At 40.6% G+C, this 21,163-nt stretch overlaps 1 protein-coding gene across 1 annotated transcript in view; it reads left to right on the forward strand.

Annotated features, from left to right (window-relative positions):
• LOC124119660 (protein APCDD1-like) overlaps positions 1-21,163 on the forward strand; it is a 51,120-nt gene that overhangs the window by 23,934 nt on the left and 6,023 nt on the right. Inside the window, exons 2-3 of the mRNA XM_046482254.2 lie at positions 742-892; positions 12,603-13,227. Of these exons, the coding sequence (XP_046338210.2) occupies positions 742-892; positions 12,603-13,227 (776 nt within the window). The remainder of the gene's footprint in view (positions 1-741; positions 893-12,602; positions 13,228-21,163) is intronic.

The raw sequence follows: 21,163 nt of genomic DNA on the forward strand, positions 1-21,163 counted from the left end.
AACATGTTTTAACACCTTACACTTTGTGAACCGGGTTGTATTATATACTACGTAAAATGCACGGTGTAAATAAAGGCGACGAAATCCTTTCCCTAATCAACAAGAATATCAACTTGACACAGATGTAACAACTTAAATCAAGAAGAAAGGAAAATTATAGCACGTGTTTTGGGAAACTGTTCACGTCGTCGTAACATTGAGTGTTTAAAATGTGAATACATTTCATTGCCCTGAACGTTATAAGGACAACTATCCATCCATTAGTTTTGATCTCATCACAATCCCTGAATCACTACAGGGATGCAACTTAACTTGAAACATTCACTAGCCCGAATGATGATAACGTGCAAGGATACCCGTTGAATATCTTGATATTCTACTAGCCCTTAAGGTGCCTTTAGACACTTTCCTGACCAAAAAGTACCATTACAATTTTTTCAAGAAAATATGAATAATTAATCATTATTAATTTTAATTTTTTAATTAATTTAAGACCGGATGAAGGAGTTGCAATGTCATTATAATTTCTTATTTTTATTTGACTTACCATGATCGTCACCATTGTGGATGTCATAGTACATAGATGTTATTCATCATACATACACGTATTCGTTATTATGATTAATAATCATGTGGTATCAGATTAGGAAGTAACAACTAATATACTATTAATAGTTATTAACGAATAACCCACACGTTTCTGTTTACGATGTAGTCATTTCCCTCTGCTTGTCTCCTCAGGGGTGTTGCTGCCCGGGGGTGGGGCGCGGTCCTACCACGTGTACAGCGAGGACTGGCGGGAGAGGGAGTGTGGGAGAGTTCTCAACCGGGTACAGCACGACCACCTGGAGAACTTTGCCCCTAATCTGGTCGGAGAGTGGACATCATACAGGTAGGAAAGGGTTAAAAGGCTTCTTAAAGCTGCTTATTGTGCGACAGCGCGGAAAGGGGGTTACACGTGTAGTGTGTACATCAAACAGGTAGATCAATCGAGGTTTGATGACAGTATACGTATAAAGCTGATTGTTGTGTGAGAGTTGATAATGGGGGTCACATCATACAGGTAGAGACTGACGACAGCATAAAGCTGATCGTTGTGTGAGAACTGATAATGGGGGTTACGTCATACAGGTAGAGATTGACGACGGCATAAAGCTGATTGTTGTGTGAGAATTGATAATAGGGGTCACATCATACAGGTAGAGATTGACGACGGCATAAAGCTGATTGTTGTGTGAGAATTGATAATAGGGGTCACATCATACAGGTAGAGATTGACGACGGCATAAAGCTGATTGTTGTGTGAGAATTGATAATAGGGGTCACATCATACAGGTAGAGATTGACGACGGCATAAAGCTGATTGTTGTGTGAGAATTGATAATAGGGGTCACATCATACAGGTAGAGATTGACGACGGCATAAAGCTGATTGTTGTGTGAGAACTGATAATGGGGGTTACGTCATACAGGTGGAGACTGAAGACAGCATCAAGCTGATTGTTGTGTGAGAACTGATAATGGCGGTACACGTGTATCCATATGTCAGCTGCCACGCGGGATTGACTACATCGACAGTGAACAAACATGAAGTCAAATCATTCTGTTTCAGTGAGCAACTAACGCTCGACCCACGTGATTGTCTTATTATTGGTTCTTCAACTGTGAAACCAGATCTAAAGACGGCTGGCTGTCAAAGCGTCAGTTATTTAGTGGGTACTTGACGATGGAAAACTTTTGTTTGGTCCAATGAAATAATTAGCATAGTCATAGCCATGCCTGAAGAAAATGAAATTATATCATTAAACCATAGATGTTGATCCACCTTAAATAAAAAAGATATACTCCATGCAAGGTATCATGTAAAGCGAATTTGCGTCATTGTCGGAGACGTTACTTGAATTGATCTGGTTACAAGTGACAGTTCACAAAATAAGCTATCCGTGAAGATTCGGGTTAGAATTGGTCTTCGGGAACCCGGCCGTGCTTGTCGTAAAGCGAACGGGGTCGGGTGGTCAGGCTCACCGACTTGGTTGGTGCATGTCATTGTATCTCAACTGCGTAGATCGATGCTCATGATGTCAATCACTGGATTAGCTGGTCCATACTCGAATATTTACAGACCGCCGTCATATAGCTGAAATATTGCTGCTCGAGTGCAGTGATGAAGAGCAAGCAAACAAACAAACAAAAGGAGTTACAGAATGTTTGTTGGTGATGCATCTACCACCTGGGAATTGACCTTCAGGTGACCTTTCACAGTTTCTGATATTTTCAAGGGTGGCGTTTTGTAAATATATAAGCGTTGTGTCAACAGTGCCGATCTTTCGATTTAGTGGACACCAATTGCGGACTGTAACATAGACGTACAACATAATAACGGAGCACTAAGCATTATGAAATTCCCTCTGTCACTAGCAATATTGAGCTAAGTGCATTGCCTCGTCAATTTCCTCGAACCGGTCACAAGGAAGTGTCAATCACTGTTGACAGTTTGCTTCCATGTATATCACACTGTTGTCATGCCAGCAACAAAACAATGACGTGCTAATGGTCAACTGCTAAAAAGCTATCGTGGACACCAATGACGTGCTGATGGTCAGTTGCGATAACGTTAACGCGACGTTAACCACAGGTCAAACTGTCTCTGTCCATTGTCCGCCCTTCCGATAATGAAAGTGGGTACATGCTTCTTTTGACGGGATGGTGTTGAAAGGTGTATCTAATGTTATCTGGGTCCCAGTCGCAGAGCTGAAACGAACAGAACAACCATGACTAGTTTCACAGCAATGTCGGTGTGGCCTCCTATGTCTATGAGTCATCTAAGTGTTGACAGCCTTCGGACAACCGAAATCATTGCATTTTCATTGAGTGCGATCTGAGGTGCTGCTGATTTATAGATATAGACTTGCTGGGTACAGGTTTTGTCTGCCCCCTCTTGCAACTAGTCAGAGTCCTTTAGGTATTCGTCCAATGGAATTTCCTTGTCTTTTGACCTTTCACGCCCAATGGAATCTGTTTCGGTGGATAATCGAGACTGGTTGTTCTATGGCGATGACGTTTTATATTAATATGATTGTCCTGAACCGACTGAAGGTGAGTTGAAATGGGGTTTAAGTGAGTGAGTGAGTGAGTATGGTTTTACGCCGCTTTTAGCAATATTCCAGCAACATCACGGCGGGGGACACCCGAAATGGGCTTCACACATTGTACCCATGTCGGGAATCGAACCCGGGTCTTCGGCGTGACGAGCGAACGCTTTAACCACTAGGCTGCCCGACCGCCCGAAATGGGGTTTAACGTCGCGACCAAGATTATTGCCCTTATATAGCAACGTGCATGCACACGCGTGTTTACTAATGCCGATTATATAGTACTAGCCCACTGAGATAGCCGCATGCCAGTTAAACATGAATACCCCACAAAGACACACGTAAACTGACTCCGAGCCGACCAGTCGTTGTTTTAGCTCCTTAATGCCGACCGCCAGGCAGGATAAGAACAAGTTCCATCTTTTAACGTCTTTTTGGTATGACGCGGCCGGGGTTCGAACCCCGGACCTTACGCTCTCCGGGCGGACGTTCTACCACTAGACCACGGAGGCGGTCCGGAACCGACTGAAATATGCATTTGATGGGTACAAATATGTGGCCTTGTTGATTGTTTCATCCAACCCTGACAGCGTTATGCTTATGCTATCAACCATTCGTTTGTCTGATTTTTTAGAAAACTAGGTCTCTTCCTCATACAAATTGAAATATATGTATTGTAAAACGTTTAAATCGATCTTATGTAGCGTAGTGGGGTAGCGTAGTGATAAAATCGTTCGTTAGTCACGTTCGATTCCCAACGCAACATGCATACATTGGGTCATTGAATGAAGGGTAAAACCACTCACTCACTCTGACTCGACGTTGAGGGGCTGCGGGGTAGCCTTGTGGTTAAATCGTTCCCTCGTCACGCCTAAGGCACGAGTTCGAATCGCCACATAGATACCGTGTGTTAAACCCATTTCCTATGTCCCCGCCGTGATAGAATACTGCAAAAGGCGGAGTAAAACCCAAATCACTACCTCACTACCTCACTAACGCGACGTTGAAGTCTTCTTTTTTCTTTCCTTTTTTTATTCACATGATACTCAACCACGATATACATAACCATTCGACACTGAAGTCATCGTGACACGTTCGCACTTACCCTTCAATCAAAATGGAGATAAACCGCCTCCACCCCACGTCACTGTTTGAGAACAAGCTTCCTGCCGGTCCGGATTCACACCCCGGCGTTACCATGCTCCTGTCTTTGACAAACCGTTATCAGAAGGGCTGCCGCACACGTTCTCTGAGCGGCAAACAAACATGTAAACCATCCGGCTCACACGGGCTGGTTGGGTGCTGTTTTGAAACAATCAGCTGGTTTAAATGACCGTTTAATCTTGTCGGGGTTAGACAGATATCAAAGATAGCCTTTTAACTGAGCCGAAATATGCATTAATCATTCACGAACCTTCCAAATGTTCCAAGACGTTGAGATGTACCGTTAAACCGGCTTAAAGGGACCATGGCTTTGGTATACAAACAAGGTGTCTTAGTGGTTCTGTGGTGTTGGTGGCCGCGTCGTTTTCAAACCCCCTTGATAATGCTAACCAACGGTTAGAATGATTTGCCACCCTAAACCCCGTGATATATGTCCTTAGGGACAAATATTTGCCCGCTTTCATTGACGGCCAGTCTTGAGTAAAGATTTTCCTTTCAGATCTTGTAATCTAGATGCAAACATAGCAATTGGTACAGGCCTTTGAGAGACTTTTTATAGAGTGCGGTAAATACGGTAGGTAATTTTATGTACGGTATTGGCTGTCTTCACCTGGAACGTTTAAATGCATTCGTCTGAAAAAGGTAACTTCTAAAACTGTGCATTTGAAGTTGAAGAAAAACGATCACAAGTAATTAAATAGAACGACAAACGAAAAAACTATTTCCAGATTTACAGTGAAACGCTACATTTTGAAAAATCATGGTTTCCATCTAAATAAATAACGTCATCGTCTAACAAAATATGGAGTGGACATTACTACGGTAAACGTGTCTGTTCTATTTTTGCTTTAATTCCATTATCAACCCAGTCATTTTGTACTTGCATTCCTTAAATGCGTTGTCATAGTCCGTAGAGTTTAAATCGTTAAAATACTGTAAATTCGCGTGCTTTTTATTTGAATGTCCATAGCATTTTTCGGCAGCATTTTAAAATTTGAGGAAATGGATTACTGGTAAAATCCGATCTTTCCGCTCTCACAGTCCCTTCGCCCACCCGAATACAAAAATTACTCAACTTACAAACATTAGCAAAATACTCAAGTTCGCTAAATAAATACCCCAATACCTCTTATTTCAATACCTCACGAACTTATTCGTATTATTTGCTGGTGGTCCCATTGAAGAAAACACCTCCCACGGGGACTATTTGCCCTTATAACATCTAGAGAAATACAAAGTGGGGTCAAATGATTGTTTTCCCGCGCCGCTCAATGACCATTCTCATTCCAGTATTCCCTCTTGAATGCCGCATAACACCTGAAGAAACACGGCGTTATGGAGACTCTGTGGGTTTGTTAGTAATAGACTTTAAAGTGGTACATTGTTCGGCTCATTTCAACCAGGATATTAAATAATGGATTAACAAAGAAATAAATCTCCACACTTTCTCCTTTGACACCTGTTCGTGTTGTTAGGGGATAGACTGATTTAAGTACTTAGTTTAGGGCAGGACGTGCTTACCCTTTTTCTCCCTAATAGCTGGTGCCATCACTGATGTTCCGTGATCCATTCGTCATTTTCCGTGATCCATTCGTATACTTTTCTCTGCTATTTTGCCTATTACGCCCAACTGAATCGGTTTATTTTTTCTCTGGTCTTGACGTTTTATATTTACTTATTTGCAATTAGAGATCAAATGTGAATGTATACAGGTAATGTATTGATAAATAAATAATATGTTGTTTAATCATAAACGTCAGTTGAACATGCCTAAACAGAAAGGATATACACATGTAGTCTCACAGCGATCATCTCACAATTTTGAATTAATCATGTCTCAAGTAAATATTTAATGTGGCCTGTATGCATTTTAAAACGTCTTGTGCACGTTGTAAGCTAAAGTATTAAAATCGCTCTCAAAATATATTAAGATTTTATTCGACACACTTAATAAATAACATCTCTTGTCAACATGCTTCTAGTGTATATGGCTGGCTTATGGAGAAAAGATTTTAGAAACTATTCGGTGTGAAATCATCTCATGTTTTGTAAAGGCCTATCCAGATGTGTTTAGAATTTTATGCAAGAGTAATTACATACATTTTAAACATGTTTACTAAAAAGAATATCAAGTAAATAATACGTTTTAAATGGTTATATTTTTATCGTTCATCATTGGTTAAATTAGCTCTTATATTTTATAAAGTAATATTCGCTCCTACCTCAGCTTGAGTAATTTCATGAACAATATTTAACGTTTTTCAGGTGTGTTTTTCAAACTAGTTTATACACCTTTATGTATGCTGGCTATTGAGGCATACAACCGTAAAATATTTGCCAAATAAATTAGATTTCTTTTTCAAATATTCATTTAATAAAAACTCAGTATTTGATCTCCGTCTGGCAATTTTCTAAAACCAATTTCTCAAGACGGAAACGTGATAAAAGACACTGGTTGTTGCTGGTAAAGTAAAGATGGCATGAACAAGTCTAGCATCTATCATAATGACATCCTCGAAACCCAAGGCTTTATTTGTGATTATTTCACGAACAACGTCACGCAGGCCTCATCTTCTAGCAAGTTGTATTGTGAATGTGTATCAATCGATTCTGTTCATTCTGAGGCGGCCAAGTGTAAACATCCAGCATGTCTGCAGTTACGACATTTGAACCCCGAGCCGAGTGGCGTCTTATGTTTACAAATGAATAAGTCATAGGTTCTAGATTCATTTTAGCCAGTCAATAACTTAAGTGCATAGATTTTCACTATCTCGTTAAAGTTGAAATTATCGTATCGCGTAACACGTTAGTTAAGCGGCGCCCTCTGTTAAATGGTTACTAGGAGACTGGTATAATCAATAGGCAGGCAGTCATATGGAATAAAATATGAGTTAGGGAAACCCGTGTCTCTTCATTATTTAAACGCACATTGAAGGGTTTATAATGAATTGATCCAGCCCTTCAGGTTTGTGCATATAAATGTCTTTACGGAGTAATGTAGAGCATAGAGTTAATATTTTGTTCCCGAAGGTAATCACTTACCTTCAGGTTCTCGGATCAACAGTACTGGGTTTAAAAATATGTGAGTGAACCAATGTTGTTTTATGCCACAGTCAGTATTAGCCCAGTTATATCACGACCGTCGGCTAATATAATAAGCCAGGTATGTGGTTGGTAGCATGAGAAGCTATCCCCACAACACGATGGATGTCGTCACACGTTTTAACCAGCCCATCGTCATGAGTCGGTTCTTACCACAAGAACGTGGCCCCGGGGACCAATTCTCCCGAAGAGTGAATCCAGAATCCATGACATACGCGAATCCAGAATCATTTCTTGTTAGTTTCGAAACATACTAAACATTTATTATTAATATTTTCGGAAAAATTACAGTTGAAGCGAATATGTACTTAAGAAAACGTACATAAAGAATATGACTCCAAATTACATGATCACTGAACACGAATTGTCAACTCACAATATGCGCTCTTTCTTTACTTTGGAGCTGTACTAAGCCCCACAGTACTCTTGGGTACTAACGTACGCTCAAGGAACATTCATGATGTTACCGGCGATTGGGTATTCTAGTGGTTGAAGCACTTGCTCTCTCGCCCACCCGCACATTCACTCACGCACTTACTGTCATTCTCACTTACTCAAACGCCCACCCACTCACTCACAGATTCACATACTCACACTCACAAAAACACACACTCACTCACTCAACCACGCACTTACTCACTACTCAACCACGCACTCACACACGCACACACACACACACACACACACACACACACACACACACACACACACACACACACACACATATACACACACACACACACACTCACACACACTCACACACACACACACACACACACACACACACACACACACACACACACACACTCACACACACACACACACACACACACACACACACACACTCACACACACACACACACACACACACACACACACACACACACACACACACACACACACACACACACACTCACACACACACACACACACACACACACACTCACACACACACACACACACACACACACACACACACACACACACACACACTCACACACACACACACACACACACACACACACACTCACACTCACACACACACACACACTCACACACACACACACACACACACACACACACACACACACACACACACACACACACACACTCACTCACTCACTCAATCTCATTCACTCACTCACTCACTCAAACACCCACTCACTCAGTAATAATGGTTCTGTAATCATGTGACCACATGACAAACGACAAACTAACGTAGCTATTAAACGTTGTTTTCATGAATACTCCTTTTAAACTAAATATATACCTCACAATCAGACTATTGCGCAGGCTGAGACTTCGTATCGGTCTGGCATTTCTGTCAGTTGAATGTTCGTAACATGGAATACGTCCAGTGCCATTAAGGTTGGGTTCGGTCGCGACCATGTTTGCATAGCTTCTCTCACGGAAACGTATGAGGTTGTAAATGTCTTCAAGATGCTACCTACATCGAAATACATCACAGAACCGTAGCCGACGCTGTCCCAGCTGGGTGATATTCACAACACTACAGGAAATGTACATTGCTGTTTTAACCATTCTCTTAGTCACTTTGGTTCGCGAGAACTGCGCTTCTGAAAAAGGGGAAGGTTTTTCGTCAACAATTTCACATCCTTTATGATATATATACATACAAAAGAAATAATAAACAAGGTTTCAGGAAATATACGGCGACATTTATTTCGAGAAACAAAACACGTATTATATTTCAAAGGGCACGTGGTCCAAATTCCAAGGAAATCGAAGTCTGCGACGTAAGTATGATATTATATTGTTCATAACAATAACAACACATGCTGAAGATATGTAGCGTGACGTATTCAACTGATTGTCTTTGTTCCTTTGACCTTGAATAGAACGATTTGTCATTACTTCTGGGTGCTACGTCAACATATTTTGTGTACTCGCCCGAGCGCTTATCACACTTTCCTTAGTTTTATAATTATATATGATTTCGCGTTTTAAGACAGTCCATATTATAAAATGTAACGACCATCAATGGAAACAATTGACAACTTGACACTTTTTTTATAATTGACAGTACTAACTATCACCTTATCTCAATCAAACCAACGCTTTTAAAGAATCCCTGGCTACGTCTCGTTAAACTCGCAGGTTTGAAGAATTTATGCACGTGTCTCCTCTTTCGCAATTCAGTATGTAAACGCAAGTTTCGCAGCAAACGGATACCTAATTTTATGTCAATATAGTCTTAGCACGTCGAAGGGGTGTCGCAAAGGTTATGTAAGGAACCTGTTTCAAACGTCTCCACAACCCATAAGCACTGGTAATTGCCCTACCAACTACAATGAATGTTGTCGATACCAAACATTTGTTGACACGGAGATGCTAATTTCATTTGTAGAGATTCTACAAGTGCTTTAAACCTTTTATTCATTTGCGTGATCGTTTAATATATGCCTCAAATTGCATACTTTCCTGATTTGTTTACGACCGGATCACAACCCGTCGTTAAGTTGCCCGTATCCAAGTTACCCCTCCCTGGCGCGTTAATGAAATTGGGCGTTTTATTACGCCATCGCGGGGATACTCTCCTTTTATCTTTGCTTAATGTTCGTCAAAGAAACGATAAAATTTGTCCTGGATTTAAATCAGTTTCCCGATACAAGACAGGCCGATTGTGTTACGTTCGGGGTCTGTCGAAAACAATTATCTCCCCTTGCCCTTGGTTCAAGGTCACGTATATAATCTCAAGATAGGGACGGTTGAAAAGAGCGTTAACAATAGGATGAGAATTAACGGCAGCCTTTGTCGAGAAAACTATCAAGATAAATAGTCACAGGTTATACGGGAGGATCAGTAATGATAATTAACACCTGTTTTTTTCAAGACAATTTTCAACGTTTTAGATTAATCACGTCACGAGTTCTAGGGCGTCTAAAGGTTTGGGTAACACTGAAAATTACGATACATTTCGGGCCAAACACCTCTGCATTCATTAACCATATCACTTTAGGCGATAGGCCGTTAGATCAGCCATGTGAAAACTATGTTTGCCGATATGTCAGAGAACGGGGTATCTTTTCGACGTGACGAACTGCATCGTGTAATTCCATGTTAAGCACGCACTTGTCTGAAACACATACATTTGAACCTATACAAGAATCAGAAATTAGACACTCTCGGGAAGGTTCATCCAAATAACACCTGCATAAACATTTATTTGCTCACACATTGCCAACTTCTATATTCTAAAAGCATGTTAAAAGGGGTAAGAACAAACTGTCAAAATACATTACTCTTACAGTTACCTTCCATTTCTCTACGTCTCTCGATGACAGTTTGATCAAATCTTGCATTGCTTGGTACACAAATTCCCGACCTCAGTTAACCTCCCTATTGGTTTTCGTTATTTTGAAAGAATTTTAATAATATGTATAATAACAAGCCGTGTCTAAATGTCACGATAGTATCATGTTAGAGAGGACTACACTATGTGCTATTTTCTATAGACAGAGACGGTAGTCATTGTTCGCACTGGCGACCTCCTGTTTCGCACTTTGTCACTGCATCTAGTTCGACCCCTCTCCGTGACAAAGTCCTCGTCTTGGGCATTTCCATCTTTATCTTTGACCATCGTGTGACCCAAGCCTTGTCAGATAACTCCAAAACTAATAGATTTTACTTATGTGTTAGACGTAGCTGTCGTTACATTTACATAGAAATTCCAACTTGTGCAAAATGTGGTCGTCTTTTTGGCCTCTAGTCGTCAATGTTCCCTCGTTTTTCAATGTAGTGGACATAGATGTTCCGGACATGTTCGCATTGTGTTTAATTCAATTTGTAACAGGAACGTGATGCATTGATATTACTTTAATATTGCTAAAAACGGCGTCAGACTCACCCATTCACATACAGTCAAGAATAGTGTGTTCGCTACACCATACACATGTGCACTGCAAGTGACTTCCTTTGTATTATATAAAAGGTGGTGATATTTGCAATTTCCTTGACGAATTCCAATTTTATATTTGACTGATGTCTAACTGTGATCGACCTGATGTTGCAACCTACATGGGGTTCTATTCAATTTTACTGTTTCTACAATGACATTTGCCCAGCATCGCATCCATTCCAGTCTGTGTTAGAACCTGGTCATCTCCCTTACAACAACCTTATCACCAGCACATCAAGAAACTCGACTCTGGTTCTATTAAGCAACCCTTTGTTCACCCGCCTCTGCAGCTTCCATGATTACATTCCCTACCTGTCGGCGAGATCAAACCAGGGGAGGAAGTGCAATGGTGGCAAGCAAGTCATTATTCCATTGAGTTACTTCCCTTTGCAAATGACTCATGCAGGTGCGCGAAGGGTGGATCTCAGATGCTAAGGGTCGCGGTTTAACGAGGGTAGATACGTAGTGCAGTTCTCAGACTTCCATCTCTTAAGTCATGTCAGGTAGGATTTTATAGGCATGCTGAGTCAAGGATAATTGTGTGATGACATTGTAATGGCCTTCTGTCTTCTGCATGTGGCAGTTTAAACTGCAAGATAAATTGGAAAACTGGCAAGCAATTAAGAAATGAAAATAATGATTTGTTAGTCTACTTGATTTGACACTGACATATTTACAAACGGATGACGTCGGGTAGCTTCTTTTGTGTCTGCGTCCTGCTCTGTGACGTAACTAAATCATTGACATATTAATTACCAATGTTAACCTAGTGGTAGAGCGTCCGCCCGGAGAGGGGAAGGTCCGGGGTTCATACCAAAAGACGTAAAAAGATGGTACTTGTTGTTACCCTGCCTGGCGCTCGGCATTAATGGGCTAACGTCAGTATACGTGTCGTCTCGGAGTCAGTATAGGTGTGTCTGTGTGGGGGATTCATGTTAAACTGCGGCACGTTGGGGTAGCACTATAAAATCGGCATTAGTCTGGACTAGTATATGCAGACACACACACACACACACACACACACACACACACACACACACGTGCATGCACTTCGCAATGTCAGTGCAATGATCTTGAACGCGAAGTTAAACCCCCCACGACACTTCGCCAATGTCAACATTCCTTGCGGGGATTTTTACTTGAATTTGTTTTCATCGGCAACTTATTTTTATAAGATTCTTTTTTTAGGTTCTTAGAATCTACAATACTAATAGGAAGTCCCTATTACACAATGCTTCTCGTTTTAGCCGAGTTACATGGCTGATTGTGTGTCATATTGTAAAATCACTCACTCACTCGTGTTAAAATCGTTTCATTTTGTTCCAGATGTGAAATTCGTTCGGGACCCGAATACCTTCTCAGGAAATACAAATTCAGTGAAAATACGTTTGAAGTTCATCAATACTATTACAACGACCCCGACTGCAACGATCCCAGATACGCCATCGTGGCCCACGGGACATATCGACAGCTCCGGCAATCATGGCTGGTACCGGGCGGGACAGAATCCGAGTACCAAGTTATCAAAGCTCACGTGATTCCATATTCACCTGATATTGTCAAAAGTCTGCAGGTGGATTTTAACCGATCGTGCAAGGTTTTAGGGACGGTGAAACTGGAAACGTTTGAAAAACAACTCTTTATGAGCATCCCTCTGGAAAAGCCCGGAGAAGGTCCAGAGAAGACGCTAGCGAAGGATATCGATTGTTCCCATTTATTAAACTTTACCTTATCGGAGCTGCAGCTGATGAGGGTGGAAATTAAGAAACACAAGACTTCTCATAGCCGTGGTTTGCATGACAATGACTTGGACCAAGGGCGGGAGTCTGGTGACGTCAAGCACCACGTGAGGAAGATACACGATCTGCTTCTTGGAAGTGTCCATACTAACAGGAAGTTACGTCATCGTCATCGTCCCTCGAGCTTCCAGATTGCGTTGAGAAATTCCGAGGTTAGTATTTGGGGGCACGTTTCACGTCCCGACACCATTGTCTCAAATCATAGAAGAGATGAGTCAGTTTTACTGTCTGAAGTCTACAAGCTACAGACGTGTTGCATCAAACTCATTACATGTTGTGGGTTCAGTTATTATTTCACCATGTGCTATCCTCCTCTCAAGTGAAGAGTTGGGGTAGTCTAGTAGTTAAATCATTGCCTCGTCACACCGTGGGTTTGATTCTCAACATGGTTACAATGTATTAAGCGTATTCTTGATGCTGTCGTCTTCATACGGCTGGCATATTAGAAAATGCGGTGTAACATCCAACTCACTCACTCATTTTAGGTAACGACATATTGATTCTTGGGGGGGGGGGGGGGGGGTATTTTCCTCCTCTCTCCTCAAACTTAAATTCACTCTGAAATCATAGTTTTCGTTAAATTTTTAAAAAACAACACCATGATTCCTTTATACTCGAGGTCAGCATTTCATTTTACGGGTCTGTGAGTAAACTTTATATTATGACTTTAAGAAAACACATTCAGGAGAACACAACGTAAAGACTTTCGACAGCGAGATCACCGCGTGCGTTCCCTTTGATATTCCGGAGCTAAACAGATCCCCAGCAGCCCATGTTGTCTGCAGCTGACTTCAATGAGGATGGGGTGGTTACACTGTACGTCACCTAGCTGATTGTGTATGATGGTACCCCAACTGCTCGGGTCGTTGTTCGTGGTGTCATAAACCGGTTTAGCTGATACTGTGCCGTGATGAAGATTTAATACATGCGTTGCTGACTGCGGAGTAAAATATATACGAGTATTCACTCATTCATTCATCACTTTTGACCTGAATTGCCGGGCAAAAGAAAGTACACACCCGTGTTTGATAGTGGCTAATTGATAATGAAACAAACAAGACATCGTTATTCAATGGTCATGTATTTGATATGGGTATCATAGTAGTGCTTTGGACCTTCAGTTTGCAATGTCTTGGCGACTGTTTTCGGCCGAGTAACGTTTTGATAACGTTTCTAAGTTTTTGGTCAAATTGTATTTCCAACCATCTACTTTTTTTGCCCCAGTTTAAAACCAAGGAAACAATTTGTTATGGCTTCCGTCCTGTTTTTAGCTTTCTTCATTTGAATTCCGTTTTCTCTGCATAGTCACATATGTAGACACATGTCCAGAACTCCACCGCATCTACATCGATTTAACAAACTTAAAACAATACAACCCGTGCCAGTAGTCACGATTCAAGAACGAAGTCAATATCCGCAGCTTCAATACAGTAGATCTATCACGGAAACATGCTGCGATACTGTTTCCTCTAACCCAGAAACGTGCTCACAATCCCCCCTCGCCCCCAGCACTGCATTTTCCAGTGTAATTAGGTTGTCGTCAATTTTACCGCTTCCTTTGAAGGTTGAGCGGAATAATTTTGGCGAAACCGTATCCTTACATTAAACGTTATGCCCCTGACACGACAAGCCAGTTTTTATAGAACAGTTTTAGGTGTCAACGAGATAATGTAATAGATCTCCAGATAACTACGTTCTGGGTTTGAAGGTTTTCTGAAAGACTCTTCTGATAGCAGGAAACCCTAGCTCTAAATGAAAGTTAAATGGATCTTGTCGTGTTTATTACACTTGAAAAGGCACAATTTGGGGGTGAACACCGATTCAAATCAACAGCGCTAAATTACGTTTTAATCGACGTTATTTTGTAGTATTACATATGTTTTAACTTTGAAAGTGTATCAAATTTTCGCCATCTCATTCGAGATCATTTGTAACGCTTTGGTCGTTTTCGTTTTGCGTTGGACCTTTATTAGGAGAGATTTGTATCGGAATAGGGCGGTAATGAACAGGAGCTAGAAATCATTACGAGCGCTTACGGCAGTAATCATTACGGGGCTCAAAGTGACTCCTCAGTAATCAGTAATGAGCTTGGCGGAGGTCTTTTCGTACCTGGAGGGTATTTAAGTGTTTAGGTACAGAGGGGTTTTTTTTGCAACAAAAGGATAAACCTTAAGAATGTCGATTTTAACAAGGTATTAATCTGTTAATCATTCCTGGAATCCATTCCTACAACTTTACCAAGTTCTTCTGTCGCTACAAATCTGATTTTCTTCATCATCTCTGCTGCATCATTTGGCGCTGGTTCAACCTGATGCGAAAAGGAAACGTTTTTGTGCACCCATGTTGGCACCAATATGATATTCACGAGTGAGTTATGTTTAACGCCGCTTTGAACAGTATTTCTGGCCTGTCAGTTTAATAGTGGAAGAAAGCTTACGCGATGGAGGTCTTGGACGTATACGAATTGTGTGCAATGCACAGGCATAGTGCTGACAAACAGGAGATCATAATCTTACCACGATTATCGGATCCGGGCAGCCTAGGGACGCAAAACAGCCCAGCGAAATGCGACTCTATTCCCGTGCTCCTAAGAAGCTAGAGAACACCTGATGTTTTCATATGACTGTAGTTAATCTGTCATGACATGACAGAGTAACAATAGTTCAACATAACTCACTCACAAATATCATATTGGTGCCGACATGGGTGCACAAAAACGTTACCTATTCGCATCAGGTTGAACCAGCACCAATGGTGATGCAGAGAATCAGATTTGTTGCGACAGAACTTGGTAAAGTTGTAGGAATGTATTCTAGGCATGTTTAACGGATCAATACCTTGTTCAAATCGACATTCATTAGGTTTATCCTTTTATTTTCACATTACTATTGTTATCTGTCATGTCATGACAGACTAACTACAGTCATATGAAAAAATCAGGTTGAACGATTTACCAATAACTATAGTCAAATTAAATCGGGTGTTCTTTAACTTCTTTTGAGTAGTATATTATTCATAAGTTAGCGAGTAAGGTTGGAAGTGCCTTTTAGTTAACGTCCAACAAAATCAAAATCAAGGGTACAGCGAACGCTATGATGATCAGGCTAGCCCTTCGCCCCTCATAAGATCATACAAAAAATATAGTGTGTAGCGTATAGCGGCCTGTATGTGACACGAACTATCAACAAACGGAAGTATCCTCACAAATGTAATTTGCCCTCACAACCAGATGAACCAACACAGACGCGTGGAGCCAGTATGTGTTTCATCTCCTTCAATGATTAATGATTGGGCTTCATTTGGAACAAAATCAACTGTTCCGCCCTTTTACCTTTGTGGTACAGAATACGGAATTATAGCACAAACATTTGATCCCGCTAACTCGCCAGGATATACATGCATGCAATCTGGATGTGATAAGGAGCGCTTTTTATGTAGTCTATTATTAATATCTCCATGTGCATTAAGTTTGAACCTACGCTATTTATCATCCATTGGACTAATTAAATACGAGGCTATAAATGCACCTACCTAAAGATATTTGCAAGCACTTGCCTCTTTGATGTAACACTAGATCCCGAACTTTGCGGAATATCAAAAAGAAACTTATGCCACTAACTTTTTCATCAATAAAAACTGCACTAGGGACCCGTAGCAGAGGAAATATAAGCCCTAGATAATACTGACGTATGTTATGATATCAATCTTCGGAATCTTCTAGTTTATTGTGATAAAATAGCATGGCGCTTTAATTAAAACTGATGTTCATTTGCGGCAGGCTCTTAAAGTTGGTTGTGATTATCCAGCATAACGTCATAGGTAGATATGGTCGTTAACTCTCATGGTTCATTCTCCGGGTGAGTCATGTGTTTCGTGGAGTATTAATAACAGTACAGTGTAGTTAACATTACCGATATTAGACAAGATGGGGGACGTTGCTGTTGTGGGAGTGATGTAGAACAAGATAGTGTGCGTGGGATGAAATAATTATCTGTTTGCGTGGGATGGTATAATCATCTGTTCGTGTGATCTTAATCATATAACTAGATACACGTGTTGTGTGTTTTGCTAGTGGTTGGAAATCACCCCCCTGTTGGGATTCCGAGTTTAAAGAGGTCCCCAGCATCCTAAACTTGTATGAGGGACTAAATGAATCGGTAGGTCAAACTTAGTACGGTGTTAAACAACAAACAAACATGGGTTTCACATTCCGAAAGACCATCACAGTCAATAGTTTCACAGTTTAATGACATAATGCATATACGTACCCTGTACCTATTCGCCATCAAAGCTCCGGTTCAGTAGTGACAAAACCACCTTCAAAACACTAAGCACAGGGTTCCTTTCGCTCATGAGTATAATTTCATTGGACGACTAATTTTTGTAACATGTCTTTCGAATGCGATTCAAACATAAGCTGTTTTGACGAAAGAAATGTCGTATATCATTAAAGGTATAATTGAATTAAATGATTAAATGAAGGTAAACGGGCTACAAATGCTTTATATTGATTACATATTGATAACATGAAGGTATCAATTTTGACCAAATAAAGGTATAAATATTGTTCAGATGAAGGTATATATATTGATCATATATAGGTGTAAGTATTGATCAAATAGAAATATAAATATCGTTCACATGACGGTATAAATTTTGATCAAATGAAGGTACGAATATTGATCACGTGACGGTATAAATTCTGATCAAACGGAGGTATAAATATTTATCAAATGAAGGTAAAATATTGATCATATATGGGTGTAAGTATTGATCAAATGAAAGTTTAAATATCGATCACATGACGGTATAAATATTTATCAAATGAAGGTTTAAATATCGATTACATGTCGGTATAAATATTGATCAAATGAACGTATAAATGTTGATTAAACGAAGGTATGAATGTTGATCAAATGAAGGTATAAATGTTGATCAAATGAAGGTATGAATGTTGATCAAATGAAGGTATGAATATTAATCAAATAAAGGTGGAGATGTTTAGATTTATTGAAGACATGTTTCAGAACTGATTCATTCCCTCTATTCTCTCCACGTCCCCAAGGATCCTTAAGAGCTCACACCTCCCCAAATGCCCAGTTTGCAAATGTATACACACGTTTTCTAAATCTACCCCTTGTCTACCCGTATCTAAATAGCAGGGCTCCTGGTTGAGGGGGTGCCGGCGCACATTTCACCCTTATTGTATTCACCCTGCAATTGTCGGCTCCGCTTTCTGAGCATATAGACCAACCGCTATTTGATATCTACGGACATTGTGCTCAAATAGGAAAGCGTATTGACAAATTGAACTCGTTTGTTGCAACAGTAAATAATCGTGAAGAGGAGGCCTTTTCTTAAAGCTAACATTGTTCACGACAGCACTCTAACAAGGTGCCCATTAGCTTACGCTGGTTTTGAGAGTGGCGCGGAGACCGCTTTACTGGGATAACAGAAGCAGGGGCGGCTTGCTTGTATTTCTACACGCTCTCATTGTAACCCTCTGGAAACATCGAACTACTGTTTGAAACCACCCAGCACACACTAACAGAGTAGGATTCACAAAGGATCAATGGAAGGTTTAATTAAAGGTCAAAGTCTGTAGATGTCTTGAAGGTTTATTATGAAAAAATATTAATATGAACTTCAAAGCTTAACTGTTCCGCTTAACTTTAGACTGCTTCTCCTTTTATAACACATGGAAGCCTGGGAAAGCAATAAGATGTAGACAGGAATATAATAATATGATCTGATAGGCCCACACACTGCGGTCTGCAACACAACAGACCTATGTTTATATGATAATCAATAAAGAAGCAATTACATACCGAAAAAAAATAATCTCTTGTGACAGAGGCTTATTATGAATGATGCCTTGACGCTGATAGTTGTTTTTTATAGACGGGTTTAACTTCTTTAGATTGCCATATGATTTCATAATGAGTCACGTTAGATAAATGTTAAAGTCAAAATCTGAATTATAATGAATGTATGTCATGTAATCCAAAACATGGTAACGGAATTAGAAGCTATCAATGCTGGAATGTGTTATTAAAGCACATGCTACATGTATAGAGGCCGGGCTGCTTGTTGAAAGATGTGATGTTGAACATGGACTTGGGAACACAGACAGGAAAATGACATCGTTATCTGTGAGAAGATGCTAAGCTTGTTTCCGTTGACTTTGATAATCCTGATGATAGACGTAGGAACACACAGCAACATGGCAGAAGAATGCCCTCTGCTGTTCATACAGATGTTCATATCAACATTTCAAGACCCAGAGTGAAGCGTTACTATCTGATGTGTCAGTGCATTGCTAAAAAAACAAGCTTGGTTATCCTGTGTGCGGGACGTCGAGTGAAACAAAAGTTTATCTGGTCCCGGGTCTGCCCTTTTTAAAACGTTTGTAGGGAGTGGGAGTTTTTAGTATAATTTGTTTCAAATACTGGCCAAAAATCTCGTTTACACATAAAAACATAACTGTTCATTGAATGTTATAGAAGTTCTGTTTCGCTTCCTCTTTCAGAGAAAATCTTTTTAAATGAGTTATCTAAAAAGACCCGTTGATGTTAAAATGTGATATTGATATAATATGTGTAATCGTCACTGCTTTGATCGTTGTTCACGACAACAGCCACTGGTCGACTGGCAATGACTTGATTACTTACTTATCGCTATGATATTGATGGAGTGAGAGTGAGAGCAATACTCCTGTACTATCACGGTGGAGGGCACCAGAAATGGGATTCTGACGTCCTACTCATGTGGGGAATCGAACCCTGTCCTTCAGCTTGACGACCAAACGGTTTAGCCACTAGGCTAACCACCGCCCCGTTATTGCTTGAACATCACTGATTCACACTATGTAGTTGCAGCGAGCACATGTATTTTAGCAACAGACACACTTCTTATAACAAAAGCGGAATTGCCGGAAAGACCTCCCGTCGGATGATTGTAATAAATTGTATCTGCAGCTAAGACCAAGATTATTTCTTTGCCTCTTACAATTACAAATCGGATTACGAGTTACCCTTAAGATGTAGGTCACTGGGCTTCAACTCCTGGATATAAACTTGGGTTGTATCTAGTTTCTCATCGGGATGAACCATGTTATTTCCTGTATCAAAACCTTTGATCCGGTCATGAAGTTATTGAATCCGCTTTCTGTGTCTGCCATTATGAATAGGAAAATTTAATGATGGAAAACAAATTTCCCACGGGATAATAAAGTACTATCTTATCTTTTCTTATGTCTTGGTGGGGTAGCCCGGAGAACTTGTCCCAAATGTATGTTGGTCGCAAGAGGCGACTTAATTTATCGGGTTGTCAGGCTTGATGACTTTGGTTGAAGGCGACAGTCCTATTCCCATGTTACCACACAGTCAGTTCTTAGTGTCGTTGTCGAGATATTATGCTGAAGTTGTTAATATCCTTATACAACGTTTCTTTCCATTTCCAGTTAAATATTTACGTAGACAATACGCCCGCCCGCTTCATAAGAACACTCTACGCTTTACATCATGTCCAAAGTACAAGGGGCAGTTGGGTAGCCTAGTGGTTAAAGCGTTCGCTCGTCACGCCGAAGACCCGGGTTCGATTCCCGACATGGGTACAATGTGTGAAGCCCATTTCGGGTGTCCCCCGCCGTAATATTGCTGAAATATTGCTAAAAGCGGCGTAAAACCAAACTCACTCACTCACTCCAAAGTACCTACAAACGAGGAGTGAACGTGTCCCCTTCTTGTCGGGAGAAATCCCGTAGTAATGCAGATCTTATGCATTTACCGCTTTGGTGAAACCCATTAGCACGGTTATGATGAAACTAAGAAACATTATCAGGGGGAATCAGGGATTCGAACACAGGACCATATGGTTCTGGAACCCCTAAAGGGCCCGGTTCTGCATAGGGAATAGGGGTAACTTAGACGACTGGGCCACCTGCTTCAAGTGAATCACATCCGTCGACAGGATACATGTATGTACACAGAATGCCTCTAATAGTTTGTTTAAAAAAAAAAAGATTTAAGGATTGACTGTGTATTTTCCGGTTCATTGAGGTATGAGTGAAAAAACAGATGCGGATTC

This window comes from Haliotis rufescens, unplaced genomic scaffold (genome assembly GCF_023055435.1).
Source record: "Haliotis rufescens isolate VD_foot unplaced genomic scaffold, xgHalRufe1.0.p SCAF_17, whole genome shotgun sequence".
NCBI classification, from domain to species: Eukaryota; Metazoa; Mollusca; class Gastropoda; order Lepetellida; family Haliotidae; genus Haliotis; species Haliotis rufescens.